The 18104-nt window shown below is 37.0% G+C and overlaps 2 protein-coding genes across 2 annotated transcripts; both read right to left on the bottom strand.

Moving 5' to 3' along the window:
• Positions 1-1526: 1526 nt before the first annotated feature.
• Positions 1527-16871, bottom strand: LOC111048659 (dedicator of cytokinesis protein 7). The gene is made up of 3 exons (XM_039440067.1): positions 7534-16871; positions 5074-5336; positions 1527-1698 (listed from the first exon to the last, which is right to left on the bottom strand). Exon 1 carries the CDS (start codon positions 16797-16799, stop codon positions 10713-10715), a length of 6087 nt encoding a protein of 2028 aa, XP_039296001.1. The 5' UTR covers positions 16800-16871; the 3' UTR covers positions 1527-1698; positions 5074-5336; positions 7534-10712.
• Positions 1695-7932, bottom strand: LOC120348722 (U11/U12 small nuclear ribonucleoprotein 25 kDa protein-like). Its single transcript, XM_039440387.1, has 3 exons — positions 7534-7932; positions 5074-5336; positions 1695-1698 (listed from the first exon to the last, which is right to left on the bottom strand). The coding sequence occupies exons 1-3, from the start codon at positions 7930-7932 to the stop codon at positions 1695-1697; spliced, it is 666 nt and encodes a 221-aa protein (XP_039296321.1).
• Positions 16872-18104: the final 1233 nt, after the last annotated feature.

The following is an 18104-nucleotide window of genomic DNA, read 5'->3' as shown; positions in this document are numbered from 1 at the left end:
AAAACGATTTCGCCAAAAGATTTCTTAGTGCGCCTCTAAAGGGCCAACTGAACATACCTACCAAATTCGAACGACTTTTAGTTCTGCGAGTGAGTGAGTGCCATTTCGCTTTTATATATATTATAGATTCATTCATACAATAAATTAATACATCATCGAAATGATAGGGAGAGGAAAAATAAGGTAACCTTGTGCTATTCCTCTCCCAAATTGGGATAAGGTTACACATAGTCCGAAATAGGTTAAGTCTTGTAGTTGTTCACTTCACAAAATTTTCAGTCCTTAAATATTTTCACAAAGTAGATTTTCAAATTTAAATGCTTCAAAATCAAACTACAATCAATCTACGTCTTCAAGTCAAGTTACTAAGTAGACCGAGCGTAGAGAGTTCTTACATTTGACTAGAGCCTAGAGTCGTCCGTTTGTTGGTTTGTATGTTCGACGATAAATTTTGAATACTTTCATCAATCAACTTTAAATTTTGAACAAAACGTATTATTTGAAGTATTATACAAACCGAGTTCGTTGGTCAACGGAATTGACTCACTCATTCGTCCTTTTCGAGAATATAACAGGATAACATTGAACGTGCATGAAAAAAATGTAATTTGTCATTACAAATCACAAATGAGCAGTCAGATGGTTTATTATTCAATTATTGAATAATGCAATTATTATTCATAATTATTATTCTTCACTAATAGAACAGTTGACAGAGTATCAGCCACATTTTGAGAGGTCTCCAGCTCAGAGGCTCACTAGTTAGGATTATTGCACTGTGTGGTAAAACTTGATTGTAAAAGCTGGTTTTTTAAACTTGATATGTATCTTATCCTATACTATTAAACGAGCAACTTCTGCTTATATGTTTAGATGTTGTTTGTATTTCACCGGATCTCGAAATCGGCTCTAACGATTCTCACGAAATTCAGAACATAGTATATAAAGATTCGATTGCACTAGGTCTCATCCCTGGGAAAACTTGCTGAAGGACATTAAAAGGATGATTATTATTCATCCTTGGAAAAACAGCTGATAATAATTATTTCGTCGTCTGTTGGTGATGGAAGTGAGTGAGCGAGTTCATGTTTGTGGGACTGTGTCAAAATTATGACTCAGCTGTTGAACTTTTGTAATCATTCAATCAGGTACTTAGTGCCGGTTGCAAAAAAGCCGGGTTATTTTCAATTCTGATTAATTCCAGTAGATCCATATTTTTGAAATAGTCTTCTCTGATTTGGTTCACGTGAAGTTAATCAGGATTGAAATTTAACCAGCTTTTGTACGACTGAGCCTTTGTGAGGGAAATTTTTGCATTCCTCTGGGAATTAATCTCAATTTACTGTGATTAGATAGAACATTTCTGTATGAATCTTATTATAATTTTTTTTCGTAATAAATTGTTAATGCTTTTGTACTCCAGAGCGAAGCTCGGTTCCCGATATGATAATTTTACATCGTTGTCAAAAAGCATACAAATCAGACTAAAAATGGCCGATATATGAAATAAGAGACTTGATACGGTATCCTATAATAATACATTTATTACAATATAAAGAAGCCATAAAAATACATCATAATTACTAATTACAAATAGATATAATGGAAATGGAAAGAATTGTCTTTTATGGACGTTTTGCTTACTGATTCATTCTCTTAATAAATATTTTCGCTGTTTTGTTGAATCTGCGATTTCACCTGCAATAAAAGAAAAACCACAGAATGAATAAATGAATACATGAATGAATGGAAAAATAAATGAATGAATAAATGAGTTCTCTAAGAACGTATTTCTTCAGGGCTACTTAATTTTTCAGTTGAAATATAGTACCATAGTACCCTTATAAAAACGTTTCAATATAAAATAACAACCAGTCTTGGAAGCTTACTCCATTTTCAAATTGATTAAGCTTCCTAAACTGTTAGTTTTTATTTTGTTATTTTAAATAGAGTTTTTAAAAGTATACTATGGTATTATTTTTGAACGAATGAATAAGTGCCTAGTATGAATGAAATACTAGGCACTTAGTTAATGAAATACTAGTTCTTGTGGAGAACTTTCCTGATAGTTTCTATTTGTTCAACAGAAACAAGGAAAATATTCATCTTGAGGTGGTGTTGATTCCTGTTTGGTTTGCTTATAAAGCAGACGACGTTTCCTAAAATTCTTTACCCACTACAAGATCGTATTCCTACTGGGAACAGGCGCGTGTCGGTTTGAATTGAAATGTCTGCGAAATAAACGCTGTGTAAAAAAACGTAGCTTCTTTTAAAATTAGTTTCAATCACATAAGCTCGATGTTCACTTGACCACGACATACTGGCTACTGAAATGGCATGAATAGACCTGTCGATGTACAACATTCTCACCTTTTTAATGACAATGGTGTCAACACAACACTTACTACAAAATCGTCAGATTAATATGCCGGTCCCTGTATGAGGAGTATTGTGATTTCAGACAAGGGAATTAGAGTCCAAATCTGGAATCATAATCCTAATAATAATAATCTACCTGCCAGAATCTCAATTTATTTTACACGCTTTTCTTTTGGTCATTTTTTTGCAACAAAACAAACGTTCAGGTTAGCCGAGAGGAGTAAATGCATCTGTCATGCAGCGTTCCGATCCTACTCATATGCGATATTTCTTCAGGGTGGAGTGGTGTGGTGGGACAGATCACATGACGGACATATGTGGCATGCACCATTCTAGGCCGTTGTCATTCGTGGTTGGATCGGAGTGGAATCGGAACTCTGCATGATAGGCGTGTCCCTGGCATATGGCGTTGCAACCTTCATTTAGCTAGCGCTGCCTGGTCGTGGGTTCGAATCACGTCGGTAAGAATGGATGTTTGATCAACTCATCTGTCATCTCATTACCCACACACAAGCGAAAACGCTTAAATAGTCATCATCCACAATAGATAAAAAAAAAAAATTGGGCACTCAATTCAATTTTTCAATAAAAATTGGACTAAGGTGAAAACTTCTGACAGTAAAAATTCGACTGAGTCACTGTCCATGTTGTAGAACCGTTCCATAATGAAATAAAAACACACATATATCGTCGTGTACAAAAGAAACCGTAGAATTTGACGATATATGTGAGTTTTTATTTCATTACTTCTGACAGTGTTTTGTGAGGAGTACAGATATGCATACTTATTCATAATCACAAAGATATTGAAAAATATCAAAAATTTATTTTAAGAAACACACAAACCTGTTTCGGCACCTATGGTGTCATCTACAGATGAATTAAATTTGTGATATTTGACAATATTTCTATGTTTTCATTAAGATAAAAACTTTCACAAACGTGGAAACCCAAATGTTATTAACCAAAATTTGGGAAACAGTTTTGGGCGTAGGTTGTAGTCATCTCCGACAATTATGAATGATTTGATCATTAATCTATCAAAATTAGAAATCATAATAAAAGCAGTTATTAATTTTCAAGTGAAAATTGGTGTCGTAATGTGAAGATAACCATATTTTATATTATATCATACAAACATATTGATATGCTATTTCAAATACCGTTTGTCAGAACCGCTCAACATTTCAATTCCTACCTAAATACGTAGATCAATGAGATTGTACAATAGACTAAACCCATTCCTTGACCCCTTCTATGACCGCTACAATACATTGAAAAATCTTGTGAAAAATTATGCTGCTCAATTGATGAATAAATTATTATTTTTGAGCTTTACTAACTCTCCTTTTTCAAATGATTCTTCTTTCTTTGTATAATTATTCATATTTTTCATCCTATACCCCTTTACTAACTTTCCTGAATCTAACCCAAATATCCTTCTCATCTAATCTTATTAGTTACACTGAATCGTAACAGGGGCGAGGCGTGACTTTTTGGCTCAGTCATCTCCAGGAACAATTCAGTTGAAAGTTTGAATGAAAGCTGCACCCCTCCCCTACTTTAAAGATAACGTTCCATTTTGGACGATTATTTATCGAGAAAGATGACATCTAGTATAAGATAAGCTTACTATTCAAAACCCTAGAGTTGAAAACTATAGAACCTGGCTAGATCTCAAGCTCGGAAACTGGCCCTCAAGTTAATTAGAAAAATGAAATTCTTTATTCTATATTGATTCATACAACAAGTACACCATCAAAAATGACAGGGAGAGAAAAAAATAAGGAAACCTTGTGCTATTCCTCTCCCAAATTTAGAAAAGGTTACACATAGTCCAAAATAGGTTTATTCTTTAGTTGTTCACTTTAGTACTTAGTTGTTCACTTCACAAAATTTTCAGTTCTTAATTATTTTCACAGAGTAGATTTTTAAATTTAGATGCTTCAAAACCAAACATAGAAGAAATAATAATAATTATTATCAATAACAAATTGCAAACAAAATAATTATCGTATGGTTTGCAGCACTGGCGCGGAACAGTGGAATCGCAGAAAATAGCGATGTCTTTGACCGTTTACTCCACCATCGTTTATGTGGAGAGGGAGAGTGATGATGCAGAAGAGTGGTGGTAACCAATGCTAAATAGCATTACTGGAATCGCATATTTTTGAGAATCACATTGAACGGATGGAACTGATGATGCAGTTGTCTACTTAAGTCGAACTTGGCGCGCTCGCAAAAAATGTTTCTCTTTTGGTTTCTTCACCTTTTTTTTGTATTTATTTTCAATATTTTCAATCCAATAATATAAACATTACATAGCAATTTCTGTCCAGTCATCGGCGAATCCAGAGATGACCGGACGCCTCGCCTCTGAATCGTAAATATTTAATGAAGTGCGATATTATTTCCTTTTGTTTTATTTTTTGTATGTTAATTGTAATGTTATACTTTCAAATATGTCATTAAGGCTCGTACTGGAGTTTGTCTGTGAGCCTTTCTATGTTTTCATGGAATAAATAAATACATAAATTTTGGACATTTTATTATACTAAATTTAGTAATAGAAGAAATATTGAGCTAGCGCCTATTATTTTCATTCCGCTACTGTTGTAGCGTCAATGTATGAATAAATTAATTGAATTACATGTATTAATTAATGAATGAATATGATTTGATTTGATAACTGACCTCTTAACAGTACCCTTCGCTCTGAGCCGCTTCACAAACGTGACCCTTGATTTGTTTCGGATGCCCATCTCAGACAACAGTGCCTGATCGTTGCTCAACTGTTCCCCGTCGAAGCTCAAGTGGTTCGTTTTCCACACATATTTCCACGAGATTTTCCGCTTTTCACTGACTTTTCCGATTTTCCCGGTTCGCTTCAGTTTCAGGTCAACCGCTCTCCGTATCGCATGCTTCAGGTCGATCACCCGTGCTCCTTTCTGGTTCACCTGAAAAATTCAAATTTAAATTTTTAAACCCAAAAAATACATAAAATAATTAATAAAAGCTATATAAAACATGTAATACCCTTTATATTTAAAGCATTTTAAAAATTTTTAAACATTTCAAAATGTTTAAAATATAAAGGTTACTACAAGTTTTATATTGTTTTTATTAATTTTAATATAGTAGCCCATATAAGTAAAGTGATTTTACATAAAATAACAATGTATCCACAGAGATGTTGACCCAGCTTCTGAGTGTAGTTGGTATACAAACATAGAATAAATTCAATTCAATTCAATTCAATTTATTCATTCTTTGCACATTTTACATAGTTTAAATACACAAAAATACAAAATAAATAAAGAGTACAAAAGAATGTGTAGCTAGAAGTAAACAACTGCCTAGAAGTTGGAAACTTTATACACTGTTTCATATAAGATAATTTGTAAATTGAAAAACCATATTAAGCTTAATTTACAAGAAATTAACAGACAGAAAATACGAAGGAATCTAGAATACGAATGTATTCTACTAAATTCCTTGGAAAATACTATTGAAATGGATCAATTGATGCATAGCAAAATATTGGTCTGCTATCCATTTTTTTTTTATTTGGTTTGCGACTTTTTTGCGCAACAGAGTAACTGAAGGCTTTTTATATTGCAGTAATTTACAGGAAATTGCAGTTCAATTTCTCATAGGCAGATCTTAAACAATGTTTAAAAACTTCACAAAATTATATTATAGAATAGATGAACTGATTAGTCTAAAACCTCAGCTTCAAGAGCAGCTTACTCTAATCTCATTTACAGTGGACTTATACAAAATCAGACTATAATTGATGCAGACGCACACTGCAACAGATGGACGTATTCTGACAGACAGAGGAAATATTCCACCCCAAATTTTACCCACACGTCCACCTGTCTGCAAGCAAACGTGTGATTTTTTTCTCGCCTGTTTGTTGCAATATGCGCATTTTATTCATATCCGGGTATCAATGAACTATTAAATCTCAAGGGTCATTGCATTTATAAGGGACCAAGAAACCGGGCTACCAATCGTTATACTCCGTACAAAATACTTTAACAGATGGAATTAAATAGAAAATGCATTTATTCAAATGCTAATTAATATATAATTATTATTTAACGAAAATCCTAAATAAATGCTGTAAATCGCCCCGAAGACTTCTGCTACTGCAGACATTGACAACAGGGTTAACAGCTAGATGGAAATTCGATGAGAACTACTATCCAAAAATTAGTTGCCAGCCCGGGAATCAAACCCGGTACCTCCCAACTGCCAGTCAGGAATGCTTACCCTTACACCAAACTGACAATCTCTGGATAGCAGCGCTCATTTTATACGAAGCCATAGCGGCCAACCAGTTACAGATGGAATTAAATAGAGAATGCATTTATTCAAATGCTAATTAATATATAATTATTATTTAACGAAAATCCTAAATAAATATTTTAGACTTGGAGGAATATGCGGCGCAGAGAAATGGAGGGATATCAGCCAATTACAGTGATGGATGGAGTCATAGGTGGAAGCGCAGTTGCCAATTTGTCGATTAGAATCAGTCAGTGCTTAAAGAGAGGAAACTTCGTAAGATCAAATTGAGCGCTTGAATACTCAATAAAATTAGAGAACTGATATGAAAAATAACACATAAACAATCAGTCTCTGTGGAGACAAGCTATAATAATAAACAGTTTACATCTTATTAGCCTTATTCAGTAGGCCTATTCTGTTATGTGATGAATACGAATTTTGATTTGATTAAATTGAATTAATAATTAACTTTCGTCAACCAAACTAAGAGCTTTAATCAAATCTAAATTCGTATACATAACATAATAGGCCTACTGAATAAGGATAATAAGATGTAAACTGTTTATTATTATAGCTTGTCTCCACAGAGACTGATTGTTCATGTGTTATTTATCATATCAAGCTGGCCGGTTAAGAACGGAAACATCGCCACCGTTGAATCCCTACCGCTCTATGCCTTCTCTGCAGCGCATGCGTCCATCCCAAGTCAAAAGTAATTTTGTACAGAGTATAATAATAGTGAAAATTTACATGTTATTATAGCCTTATTCAGAAGTTTTACACAGCAGTTTTGGACTGTAGTCTGTTTCTTTGTCCTTAAGTTGATTGTAAATGATAAATAAATAAATTTGCACTCACCACAGCCGCAATCTCTTCGCCATCCTCCCTGACCGCATAGACAGTGATGGACTGGCCATGCTGCACGGCAATCTGCGCGTTCACTTCCTCCAGGGTCACATCTTGTGGCAGATCAGCTAGTATGGTCACCGTTTTTAGCAGATCGTTGAGAGCAGTTGACGTCACTTCCATCAACTCTTCATGTGACAACTCGGCGGCCCCGCCATCTTGACTCAACGGTTGCGCATGCGCTTCATGTGACAACTCAGCGGCTCCGCTATCTTGGTTCAACTGTTGTGCTTGCGCGGTGGGCACTGTTTCTGATGTGTGCGCAGTTCGTACTGTTTCAGAGGTGTGCGCAGTCGGTACTGTTTCAGAGGTGTGCGCAGTTGTCAATGTTTTAGAGGTACTTGCGTCCATTTCAAGACAATGGTCAATTACAATACGCCTGGACACATCACAGAAAACATTCGATTGAATAATGTACATGATGCATCAATAATATTGTAAAAAATATTATTATAGTAATTAAACAATTATTATACATGAAAAAATAGATGGGTACGATTTTTGAAGAGAGATATTATCAAGTAAATAAGGTTTATGGAATGGGATACAACTTACAACATTCATAAAAGGTAACATATGAATGAATGGCCAGAATTTTGTAACATAGGTAGCACGATTGATGAAATATAGTGAAATAGACACTAGTAATAAATTATTGTGAAAACAATAAAAACAGTTTGTGACTTATAATATGTGACAGAGTTGATCAACTTGATTTTTTCAATAATTACCAATTTACGAGAATCTTTCAATTCACATAAATTAATAAATATAATGTTGAAATACGGTAACACAATGGAGACGGTTCCTTTGAGAGATACCTTAAATGAATCTAAGAAAATAGCAAAAGCTACTTGAACAAATACATATATTTCATGAAGTTTTATTATAATATATAAAAACATAAATTTTACAGTGATCGATGAAAACATTACAAAATAATTACTAGAGATCTTCAATCTTTATTATCGTGAGATGGCTTCTGAGTTGAAATGGAGTAAAATGTGGGCTTCGATTTAAATTCAATATTGTACAATTTCTACTGAGAAAAATTTGAATCAAAGTAGTAGAGATTGAATACATAAACAATCATGAAATATATTGATACAAATATCTTCAATAATTACTTTAAATCAATAGAATCAAACAATTCGTATTTCTGGATGAATATTTTTGTAAAAATATTTAGTGGAATAGATGACCTTTTTGATTTTAATAATCTTATATAATAGTTACTTGTATGTATACAAATGGCATATTACTAATAATTTGTATAGTATGCGGTAAAACACAATAAGCAAGATTATTAGACTACAAAAAACCTTGTAGAATACTGGCTAAAAATATAGATTTCAAAAGATCATTTAGGTATGCCAATGCCAATAAATTAACATTAGCCTAATCAGTCTTTGATTTTATCATTAATAACAGCAATAGTTAGAAATAATAAGAGATAATTCATATTACTACAGATTTTCACTTTTCTTCACTCAAATTTTATCAAAATAACAGATTTTGAACTTCAGAATGGATTGGAATTGTTAACTAAATGGAAGACTCAATTGAATAAAATAAATTTAATTCTTTATTGAATTAATTTTTTCCATTATAATACAACTGTTGAAAAAGTTGTGTACATCTTTAGCTATGGGTCTGAAATAATATAATTTTGAGAATGTGTAGAACACATTCTAGGTCAAGGGTAAAGACCCTAATGTATTTCTAAATAGTACAAATTAATAGAGCACTACTTAGGTAGACACACTAAAACTATTAACTAGTATGCAAATATTAAAATAATTTTGCCTTGAAATTTGTGTAAAACCTATTGCTGTTATTATGATATTTTAATGCACTTTTTCAATCCCATTTCCATTAAAATTATTTTCTACTTTTAAGGCTTTTGATCATGCTATTTATTTTTCTCATTTTTAAAATATTGCTGTTGTTATTAAGGCTTTTGTTTTGGTGAAAATTTCTGCCAAATTATACAGATAAAAAATACGGTAATATTTCAGCAAGCCATTCAATATTTCAGCAAGCCATTACAATAATATAAATCTTTCTTTGGTTACGATAGTCTAATATTATTTTTGACATTTTACAAATGCATAAAATAGATGAGAAGGCTTGTGACTAGAAAATAAGATTTCGCTGTAACTTTTGTGGATATTGAGACATGCTGTCTTACATCTAAATATTACGATATTGTGCTCTAGAGAAGTATTTCCTTCAATTCAATTATATATAAATAGGCCTACTTTTTGTAGATAATTCTTACAAAGCAATATTATACAGTACATTTACCTACAGTATTTTTGGTATTTTTCTTTACATTTTTCTACTAAATGGTATTCAATTTGTTTTCTCCAATTTTCCCACTGGATTGTCTTATCTTCTACTCCTCTGTTTTGTTTCGTTCCAGTACTGTTTTATTCAACATTTCTCTTCATTTTACCACCTGAATTCTCTACCTTTCCATGTATTTTCTGCTCTTTACTTCATATTTCTCCTCAATAACATTTCTCCTATTATTATTATTCCTTTTCTTCTACATTATTCTACTTTCCTTCAATTAAGCCTCCTATACTTCTGAATAACCTAGTTTTTCCCTTCAATTATCTGTAGCCTCCTATGTACTTCTAATCTAAATAACCTAGGTTTCATCAACTTTTTATTCAACCTTCCTATTTTAAGCTACATGTATTCTATTATCTATTCTCCTCCAATATGTCTACCAACTAAGCTTTGTGTATAAGTACGACCTCCTCCACTCTATCTGCAAACTAATATATTCTATCACTTTCTAATTATTTGTAGTTTTTCTAAGTTCTTACTACTGAATTCAATACTATTAATACATGTTTTGTTCTTCTGTATTCTACCTAAAACTTTATGAACATTTTTCCTTCAACTACCTCTTCATATCTTTTCTCTCTTATTAATATTATGTTCATCACCTATTCTCTTTGTTTTTTCGTCTACATTCTACAAATTCTCTTTTGTTTCTAGTACTTTTCTCCTACTTCCTCTACGTACTTCTCTTCATTTTCTTTTTTATCCTACTTACTCTGCCTAATTCTCTTCATTTTTTCCTACTTTCTCTACCTACTTTTCTTCCTTTTCTCTCCCTACTTCCTCTTCATTCCTCCTCCCCTATTCGCAATCAACGGCATCAATCTGTCACTAAATCTGTGATAATTCCTTTCCAACTCACGCTGATAATCCCTCTGGTCGGGCCCAATCAGGTTCTTATTTTTCCTCAGCGCATCCGAGCACTTTTTCGAGAAATCCTTAAAACACAGTCGCAACTTGTTTTGCAGCTTTGTCGGCGTCCGCTCGCCGTCGACCAAATCCGACAGGAACACCACTGCCACCTCCATGGGGCCTTGGTTCACGGTGGTCCCTATGCAACCCTGAAGCACCATCTGTAGGATTTTGGGGTCGGGAGGGTCTTGTTGAGTTGCAGCCGCTAGTTCCACCGTTTTCTTCTGCAGATCCTCAATGGCCACCTCGATCGGTGTCAACACGATTTGCTTCCTGTGTACAACCTGAATCCTAGTTTTCACGTAGGGGAAATGATTCGCAGTTGTTAACACTGTTTTTCTCTTATACTGCTCGTGTAACTCACCGTGGGCCCGCCCACTAGTCGTGAAGGGAGTGGCGTAGATGAATCGTTTGATATTGAAATTCCTGTCGAAATGTGTCATACGATACTTAGCTTCATACGACTCAAAATACGGTTCAACATAGGTGATTTGTATGTAAGCTTTGTCGGGGTCTAGATTGTTAGCATCCACCACATTCGAATCTTTAATAATGACTAAATAATCAGGTCCGAAACGTTCAGCATAGAAGTTCTCCAACCTACTAAAAATCTCAGGTAACTTAGTCAAAGTAGGTTCCTTATAAATAAACTCCTCACCGTTCAAATCCCCGAATTTCGCTCCATAAAACCCTACACGAAAATAAGTTCCGAAAACTCGTTTACCTTGCAACTGTTCCATCCTTGTGAACGCGTCATGTAGTTTCCCATGAATGTTGGCCAGTTTCTTGTAGTCACGACTTGCCTCCGTGATAGGTATCATCACTTTGTAGACACTGTTCATAGCTTCGTACATTCCGGCGGTGTGGAATGCGTTGGCTGCATGCTCCAGCAGTCCCACTAGTCCACTTTCAGTGAAATCTTTGCCCAGACACACGCCTTCCTCCTCAGGACTCAGTACATCCTCGGACACTGCACACTCCTCCAGACAGTTGGGCGTCACACACTCCAAACTCACAGCACCTAACGGCAGGTGTTTCTGGTCTTCCAACATATGAAGATACTCAGCTACAAGTGCTGCACTATGTACAAGACACATACCTGCTTCAGTCTGGTTGTTTCTCTCCATGTGTTTCTGTGCCATATTCGCCAACCAAGTCAACCGCAAATCTGGGGAGTTCTGGTAACCTTTGGCGATACGATACATCAGATCTAACAACATTTCTGGATCCTCCTTGAACTCCTTCATTTTGACCGTGTCGCTCAGTATCATATGTAGGTTGAACACCAGATCTTTGACTTGTTCCGGGAAGGTGGTGTCCTGTAGATCGAGGTCCTCCTCAGAGTAGAGCAGGATAGTTTTGAGGGAGCGTCTGAGTGAAGCCTCGCTGAAGGTTTGACTTGTGCCGACCAGAGAGCTCAACGACATTGTCACCTGCATCTTTACGCGCGCGAAGTTATTGCCGATCTCAAAGTTTTGTCTCATAAGTAGATAGAGTGAGGCCGACGCTTGTGAACGGATGCTACTGAGATGTGAGCTGCAGTGTTTCAGTAGTTGTAGACAAAGATCGGCACATTGCTCAGTTTCCTCGTCGAAGAGCAGGTTGGGAAATTTGAAAACTATCGAGCGTTGAGTGGCAAACATGTTGTGGAGGACTTGGGTGCTCTGGTTACGAGAGAGAGCGTGTAATAGGACCCTCAAAACCGCCCCCAACAAACTCTGCAGATGGTCAGACTGCGATGCAACTTGCACAATCTGTTCCAAAGTATCAAGCACAATAAAACTCACCTCAGTAGCCAGTCCTCCATCAATAAACGCATCCGACTCGTTCGTGTTATGCGGTCGGGGACGATCGGTGGAATCGGGTGCTCTGTAAGCCATCTGCTCCTTCCGCCACCGCAACCTATCCCCACTACCTACCCCCCATCCTGGCGAGGGAGGGTTCTTCTCCTTGCGCCTCAACATCATTTCACATCTTGCAGAACCTTGGCCCAGTATCACATCCTCCAGCCTCGACTTTATATCCGCCGTTTTCTTGTGAAACGTTTGTGTCTGGTGTTTTGTGATCTTTTTCCCCTTATACTCAAAACAAGAAATGCAGATATCCAACACCTCCAATAACTGTCTCAACCTTTGTAACGGTAAATCGATCCACCACTGTCTCAACACCTCCTTATCCATGTTTTTAATGACCCACAGAAAACAGATCAACAAATTTCTAGTAGTTTCCCCGTTCAACCCAGTTTTTCTAGACTGTTGAAACAAACTGAACCTCTCCATCTGAGCGGTTTTCACTCCAAACATGGACGTCCCCGCTATAGCCATCGCCACATTCTGATTGATCCCAGTTTTAGGTTCGAATTCGTCATTAGTTTCCCTCACGTTTCTACTCTGGTGCCAAGTGTATAACTGAGGCAACATATCCATCACAATTACTAGTAATGGGAGATACAAAGCAGCCACCCTAGCTTTAGCTTCAGGTTCTGAGAATCTGGCATCAGTGTCTTCACTGGACATCAAACTCCTTACAACATTCACAGCTTTAATATGAAGGTTGACGTTCTCCATGTCTAGAACAACAGCGAGATCTGTGAGTAGAAGCCCCATGAGGAAATGTTGTTGCCTGAAATCTGTGGATAGCTCCGCGTAGCTCGTCTTGTCTCTAGCTTGACTAGTAGAGGACGCCTGTGAAGGGGTGGGGGAGGTCGGTGCTGAGCTCCATGTGAACGGCGTCCCGAAAGCCAGGTTCAAAGCTACGAAATGCTCATGACTGCAAACAATTCTCAGGAGATCCAGTTTCAAACTGTACAAAATTGCGCCGTCAGGAAGTGAGGATATCTTAGCTGACATCTGTTTACAATACACTTTGATCAGCATGAACACATACCCTCTATCCATAACTGACAACAAATCATACAGGAAGAACGCTAGACTTGAATTCATACTGCAGCTCAACTTTAGGTCCTTGTTGTAGTTTGCTATGACGTCTGAAGTAAATGTAGTCACTAGTGTTGAGATGTCATCTGTGAAATGTTCTGAAAACCGTAGTTTTCTCGGTGCATCCAAAGTCTGTGTGCGTTCCAAGTGTTCCAGCATACTTTTAATAATCAGATCAAAGAAAAACCAAGCGTTGGCCATTGATAGTTCTCTAGCTGATCCACTAGCGACCACCCATTGCAGCACCAACTCCTCATGAACTAGTTTACACAGACTTGTTTTCAGTAGATAGTTTTCTGAACAGTTACCTGTTTTCATACTGCATGCTCTGTCTAGTCCCCTCGAGTATAGATTCACCTCTGAATCTTCCAACCCTAAAATATGCATCGAATCAGGGTTACTGTTGCTCTTGGTCGCTTGCAAACTGTCATCTGAACAGATAGGGTGTGGTAGATTAGATTGGTAGGTGATGTAAGTTGTCAGCAGTACATGTCTCCCAGATAAATCAGAGTACACTTCTTGTAGAGCGGTGATATTTCTCACAAGTACAGCCAATGTTTGGAAAATTGTTTGACTGATGTTGATGGGAATCGATAGAGGTTTCACCAAAAATGCAATCAGTTTGTCAAGGATTAATGGCAGAAATTTGACCAGTGGTTCAGTTTTAGCATGAGAGAGGTTAGTCACACTCATTTTCAACTCGTTCTCCAAAGTAGACTCGGTCATTCGTTGAGGGATGATGCCTTGTTCCAAGTTTGCACACAGTGTGAGGAAATGCTGCAGATATTCGTCTTGAGTGTGTATGGAGGAGACAGGTTCCAAGTGCACTGTGAATATACCTTTGTGGTTGTCCACCCATTTTGTGCCAGGCAGCAGAACATCGGGCCCAATGTAGGAGTAGTTGGGAGGGGGGTGTTCCATCATAACTGGCAAGCAGTACTCCCCTCCCTCCAAATTCCCATTTCTAAAAATCGGGATCCAAGTGTAACCGACTGGAGTTTCGACAACGTTTTGTTCAGCTTTTTTCTGACAACTGATGTGATAGAATGTGAAGAACAGATGGTGCTGGTCGCCTAGATCAGCTGGTAGCTGAATTTTGACCTCGTCATAGAAGCTGGGGTACTTATTGTGATAGCTGACAGTTGTATAAACCTCGGTGCAGAACTCTGGGCAGGAAGATTTTCCGAATATTACTGGGAGACTTTGATGCTCCTCTTCACCACACATCAGTTGCACCTTAACAGCCAGATTCCTAGCAGATCCTGTTCGTCCGTTGAAATTCAGTTCCTTGGGGTAAACATACAACATGTTTCGGTACAGGTAATGAGGAGTGAGTACTTCTTTCACTGGAAATTCCAACACTTCTTTAGTGGGACGTGATTTCTCGTCAGATGCTGGTAACAACGGTAGAAGTTCTGGTGTGATGCTGTTTTTTATGTCCTCGGTTAACGGTGAAATATCCAGTTTCAATGTTCCAGGTATATTTTTGAGTTTTTTCAACACTGAGCAGGGGCGTTTCAAATCTTGTAGAAACTTGTATAAATCCTCATCGCGCAGCTTATCACTCTCCTGTTTGAAAAAACTGGCCACTGTTAGTGTAACAGGGCGGAAAGTATCGAGAGAAGTCGAAAAATCTTCCTGCGACCAACTGAATCTCTTATCTGAACTAGCTCTACGTTCTAGGGAACCGCGTCTAGTCAACGATCCCATATCACTAGCTCTTTTCCTCAAATTTTCAAAATTACTAGAACTCGTTTTACGATCCAAACTGTTTGATCCCATGGATTCCTTGTCACTGCTAGACTCTCGGTCACGATCCAAACTATTCACACCTGATACTACATTCATCAAATAGATGGCAGTCCATGCGAAGGGCATTCTATACTTTCCCAAACGTTCACAGCACACCTGTGCGTTAGCTTTCACTTTATCAATGTTTTTCTCGTCCTTAATATATGGCTCAGCACACTCATTTATATCACCCTGGAGAACTTTTTCCAGTTTAATAACTAGGAACAAATCGGTGGAAGGGTAAGTTATGTTGAAAATACAAGACCTACTCATTGTGCTCACATCGCTATAAGGTATATGAGGTTGTAGCATACGTTTGAAACTGTCTGGGTTCAAATCAAAGTAAAAATTTTCAGATACCTTTTTCTTTTCCTTGGCGTCATACAATGCCATACACGCAAATATCGGCTCAACTTCCAAATCTAGTTTCAACTGCAGAAGTTTGACAAGTATCCTATGACCGATAGGTTCGGTGGGTGGTTCAGGTAGTAAGCGTCGTTCTACAGGATCGTCAGATTCGGGAGGAGGAGAGAGAGCAAACAACGCCTCTTGTCTGTCTTGTTGACGGTTGATTTGATTCATTTGATCGACTGTGTCGGGAGGAATTCTCTCCAGAAGCGGAGGCATCAGTGGGTCACTAACGCAGTTCAACAGATCAAAACTCGCCCAGCTACCTCTGGGAACGTCACCTATCCCAGAGTTATACTTAATCTTGAAACTATCGTCATCATTTGAACCGTTACAATTCAAATTATCAGCATCCACCTCATACTCTTGTGATGACAAACTGTTTAATAATTCTTTATCTCTTGAAGACGTCGACTGAGTGCTGGAGTGATGCCTGTATCTATAATCAACGTACACCCAATCTCTCGTGTAGCATTCTACACAATCCTGTACAATAGGTGGAAGTTTATCCAACGGTTCTTTTGGTACTGATGGGTTAAGAGTACGAATTTTACGTGGCAACACACATACCTCGATATCATTATGTGGGAAGTCGAGAATATCACGTAACGGGTCACGGTCCAGTAACAGTTGATGTTGTTGAATGAATTCTTCGTAGTCTAGAGGTTCGACAATGTCACAGGGGGATGACATAGATATTGCACGGCCATCGATCTTAGAAAGTTCTCGTGAGGCACTTGTTGCTGAAATCTGTCTACGCACATCAGCAGCATGCTGGCTTGAAAGTTTTTGTGCAAATGCTCTTTGCACAGACATGATAGCAAATTTAAGAACGAGCAGAAACAGTTATCATGATTGAAAAAGGTATCAAATGTTTTCTAAATTAATTTACTTACACTCAAACAGTAATATATTTTTCCTCTTTCCATATAAAGAATACTAAGAATCCTTCCCCAACAGAGAAGTCACTTCAAAATGAGTATATATAGATATAAGCCTAGCTTAAATGACATAGGTTTTCACCACTCAGAAAGCCTCATAAATGAGTTTAAATAGAATAGATTTTTTGTATAAGAAAATACATAGATTATAAAAATGAGGAAATCAATATTCAATTATTATTGCAATTTCACGAACAAATCACAACAAAGGAAAGGTTATACTTATGCTGTCAATGTGAACAAAGTAGATAAAGCACTAATTTGATCAATCACGATTGATGAGTGAACCTATGTTTAGATTTTCTTGGATGAGTCAGTATACACTACATTTGAGATTAGTTAATGAATAAATTCATAAATTAAAAGATAGACATTTTAGGATAGCCTAGTCTGCATCCACCATCAACATCAACAACGTCCATTCCAATGCTATCTAGATCAACCTGATCAAGCAGTTTAGGTCAATAAACGTCAATTGCAGTGCCTGCAGACAATATCCAAATGTAAAATGGTTAAGCGATTTCACGTCAAGAAAGTTGACATTCAAAGAATGTATTTGAGAGCGTACCAGCTCAATAAATTTACGAGTGGGAATAAATTTATGAATATATTGAGTCGCTCACCCAAGGCCCAAAAGTGGGCCTTGAGGACGATATTGGAGAAAAACATGATGGAGCACTGTAAACCATTATTTGTGGAGAGTAAAATACTCACAGTAGTCTCATTGTACCTGCTCGAAACAATAAATCTGGTTAAGAGGAAAGGCCTTACCACAAGACAGGAAAAACACTGCTATGACCTTCGAAACAACAAGAATCTTGACTTGCCACAACATAGACTGAAGAAATACAGCTGCTCACCAACATATGCAGGATCATACTTTTTCAATTTACTGCCGCGTGACCTGAAGGACATGGATGACGAGGCAGCATTTGCCAGAGGCCTAAAGTCATACCTATTGGCCCGACCCTACTATGCAGTATCAGAGTATGTTGAAGAGCATACATTTCAACATATACGACATGCTCATGGAGGAAATCACCTGCCGTGAAAAATAATGACGACTCCCCAGCCTTCAGACTGTCAGGAGGACAAATACAAGTAACAAGTCACTACTAGTCTTCAGCCATTCATAGTCACAAAGAATGGAGACATGCTGTTACAAGGCCGTGCAATAGTC

The sequence above is a fragment of the Nilaparvata lugens genome, chromosome 13, assembly GCF_014356525.2.
Source record: "Nilaparvata lugens isolate BPH chromosome 13, ASM1435652v1, whole genome shotgun sequence".
Classification (NCBI taxonomy): Eukaryota; Metazoa; Arthropoda; class Insecta; order Hemiptera; family Delphacidae; genus Nilaparvata; species Nilaparvata lugens.
The sequence above is the reverse complement of the archived record's forward strand: the minus strand, read 5'-3'. Positions and strand labels throughout refer to the sequence as shown.